The sequence below is a fragment of the Telopea speciosissima genome, chromosome 5 (assembly GCF_018873765.1).
Source record: "Telopea speciosissima isolate NSW1024214 ecotype Mountain lineage chromosome 5, Tspe_v1, whole genome shotgun sequence".
NCBI lineage: Eukaryota > Viridiplantae > Streptophyta > Magnoliopsida > Proteales > Proteaceae > Telopea > Telopea speciosissima.
Genome location: NC_057920.1, coordinates 60,700,251 through 60,703,637, shown reverse-complemented (window position 1 = coordinate 60,703,637; position 3,387 = coordinate 60,700,251). Strand labels below are relative to the sequence as shown.

General features: G+C 39.5%; 1 protein-coding gene across 1 annotated transcript; it reads right to left on the bottom strand.

The window, feature by feature from the left end:
- Positions 1–1,106: 1,106 nt before the first annotated feature.
- Positions 1,107–2,754, bottom strand: LOC122662209 (L-type lectin-domain containing receptor kinase IX.1-like). The gene is made up of 2 exons (XM_043857786.1): positions 1,758–2,754; positions 1,107–1,721 (listed from the first exon to the last, which is right to left on the bottom strand). The coding sequence occupies exons 1-2, from the start codon at positions 2,671–2,673 to the stop codon at positions 1,138–1,140; spliced, it is 1,500 nt and encodes a 499-aa protein (XP_043713721.1). The 5' UTR covers positions 2,674–2,754; the 3' UTR covers positions 1,107–1,137.
- Positions 2,755–3,387: the final 633 nt, after the last annotated feature.

Sequence of the window (3,387 nt, the reverse complement as noted above, 5' to 3'; positions counted from 1 at the left end):
CATCAAGAAGAGGGGAAACCAAAGGAGAACTCAGTTGGTCTGAAGAGTGTAGAAAATATGGAGAAGAAATTGTGATGGTGGTAGGTGATTGAGACGTGGAATCAGCCATTGGAAGGGATGTGGAAACGCCCACTGGAAGGGTGGGAGAATCACCCATAATAGATCAGCAACCTAGACTGATACCATGTTATAACTGAGGCAGCAAAACCGATAGGTGTAATGCCTTAGGTTTATCAGTAAGGAATGGAATTTATAGAGATGTTACAAGGAAGATATGCTATGATATGCTATCTAATCTATCCCTGATTATGAGGCTATACAATCAATGTAGATATGATGTGTTGCCTAAACTAATGCTATACAGTCATTGTTTACAAAAATAAATACAAAGAGATATATACAAGGAGGTGGCTTGCGTTGGCATGATAAACATGATAATATACCTACTACCAAACTTTGGTTGAGAATGGATAAGAGAGAAGAGGTGATTATCACTTTCAGGTTCACCTGAACAGAAGCAACAAATTATATAGACATTGGCTCCCCAAGAAACAAGTTGATACCCTGTGGCAGAAATGAAGGCCTATTGCTAAAGACTCTTAGGCCTCGTTCTGTTGGCGAAGAGGGGGGAGTGGAAAAGTATGGATGTAGATCTCACATGTTTGAGGGGTGAATCGCTGGGTGGGACTTTTTGGAAATTTTGGGTTTTCAATCAACTTCAAAAACTGATTGAAATTCATCTTAGCCATCAATTAAGAGAGAATTATGAAAAGTTTTAAAATGGACCATAAAAAATTGTTAACCTTGATAAACCTCTGTATATTTCATTACAGAGTTAGGAATTAATACATATGAATGCCACCAAATATGGCAAAACCTAAACAAGGAAACTCAATACAGGGAACAGTACATAATATATTCAAAAAATTACAACTAAGACAGTATCCTGTTAATACACTAAGAATTGAATATAAAAAAATGTGAATACAATTTTAAGTTACAAAAGAGAAATAAAAATGATATGTAATCCAAAATCACATTAAAAGGGAAGAGAGAAAGAGAGGGGAGGGGGGGGGGGGGGAAGGAGGGGGAGTAAGAGAGAACTACAATCTTGAACTTAAGACTTTACATTTCTGCTTAACGTGGATTATTCAAGAGGAATATAGAGGGAGAAGATGAAGGAGATGATGACCTGTTTAACTTGCAGGAATCAATGGTGCTGCTACTGGACGAAGGTTGGGAAGATGCAATCGAGAATGTAGACATATTGAATGGAAGAGGGGATTTATTTGTGGGCATAGACATCTTACATGGTAGAATGGGCAGTGGAGCATCAAATTGGAGAACATGAATAGCTTTTTCAATGGAAGGTCTGAGTTTGTAGTCTGGGTGAGCACACCATAGCCCAACAATCATCAAACACTCTACTTGTCGCTTGTCAAAATCCATACCTTGACTTGGGTCAGCAGCTTCAAGATGTTTTTGAGTTCCATAGAGCTCCCAAACCCACTTTACCAAACTTATTTCACTTGGGTCAGCCTTAATCTCAATGGGCCGTCTCCCACAAGCAATTTCTAAAAGAACAATGCCAAAGCTATAGATATCTGATTCTTTCGTGGCCTGACCAGTAACAACATATTCAGGCGCCATGTATCCCATGGTACCAGCTACATTGGTTATTTGTGTTTGTGATGCTGTATTAATGTCTCCTATGCTACCATCTACATTGATAATTGCTTGTGAGTACTCTTCCTCACGTTCCACAAGCTTAGCCAGACCAAAATCCCCAAGTTTAGCGTTGAAATGGGTATCTAGAATTACATTACTGGATTTAATATCCCTGTGGACAATGCATTGTTCCCAACCTTCATGCAAATACTGTAATGCAGAGGCTAAGTCAAGAGCTATCTTGTACCTTGAATCCCATGTCAAAAAACCCCTGTTTTGAAATAGATGGAAATCAAGGCTTCCATTGGGCATGAACTCGTACACAAGAAGTAGCTCTTTCCGTTGGTGGCACCAACCAATAAGTTGCACAAGCTTCCTATGCCGCAATCGACTAATGATCTTCACCTCTGAAGCATATTCCTTTGTCCCCTGTTTAGACCCTTTAGAGATCCTCTTCACAGCAATATCCTTATTGAGATCACTTAAGAAGCCTCTATAAACACCTCCAAATCCTCCTTCTCCAAGCTTTTGTTCCTCATCAAAATTCCTTGTTGCTCGAGCCAATTCAGCAAACGTGAACTCCCTAGGTCCCGTCGGTACATCTAAGATCACATCACTTTCGACATCTGCTTTGCTTTGCTGTTTCTTTCTCCTCTTGATAAACAAAAACAAACCCATGACAGTAATAATCATGGCCACGGCTCCACCCACAGCCAATCCCACCACCATCCCCATAGATGGTCCCAAATTATTCGAATTATAAATCTCCAAACTCGAACTGAAATCCCAGGAGTTGAGCTGATGTAGCTCAGCATTATAACCTGTGGATGAAGAAAATCCAACAGTGATCTTTTCTGGAAGATATATCCTGAGATCAACATTATAGTTGACAGTACAGTTCCCACAATTAAAAAATTTATTACCACAAGTCAATACAACACTCAAGTTTTGGGAACTTGAATCATAATCAATCCAAGCCTCCCAAGGGCTACGTTCAGTTCTCATAGTTTCCCATAGATAAGAACTAAAACATGAGGTAGTGTTTACAGATTTGGCAGAAGAGATGTCGATACCTATGTGATTGGAATCTGGATCCCAATCATTCTTCCAAGTATCAAACTCCATTGCAATGACCGAGTTATTGATTTGGGTACCAGTGTAGTTGAAAAGACCAAGACCACCACTTCTGTAATAATCATGAATTACAGAACCATTGGATGCAAGGAAGAAAGCAAGCCCATCTCCAGAGCAATTTGTGCAACCAGCTTTGGCTTCTCCCAAGGTGAAGATGAAATGGGTTGTGAAGTTTGTTAGGTTTCCAGTCTTCTTATCCCAGAGCTGAACTGGAGTATTATAAAACACTCCACCTGTACTATCCAAAGGGCCTAAATCCCCTGTATTTAGTGTGAGATCTATAATTGGAACAGAGAGTGTTGCATCGATAATTAGATCAGAGAATGCTGCATCTCCCTGGAGCATGATGATGCCATTGACTGATTTATTGAAAGCAGGAAAGTTGAAACTCAATGATGTTGCAAGAGGGAAGACTAAAAGCAAGAAATAGAATGAGACCTGAAAGAGAGTGAAATAAAGCTTTGGAATTTGGAGATATTTGCAATTCCCTGATGTGATAAGAGCCATGATTTTGGTTAATAGTTTGAAGCTGTACCTTCAATGGGCTAATTGCCAAGAAAACTGAAGATTTATGATTTCTTGTAG

Coding starts and splice junctions, on each gene's coding strand:
- LOC122662209 (XM_043857786.1), bottom strand. CDS start 2,673: ATGAGAACTGAACGTAGCCCTTGGGAGGCTTGGATTGATTATGATTCA. Junction 1,722..1,757: donor TCTGGCTAAGCTTGTGGAAC/GTGAGGAAGAGT, acceptor TTATCAATGTAG/ATGGTAGCATAGGAGACATT.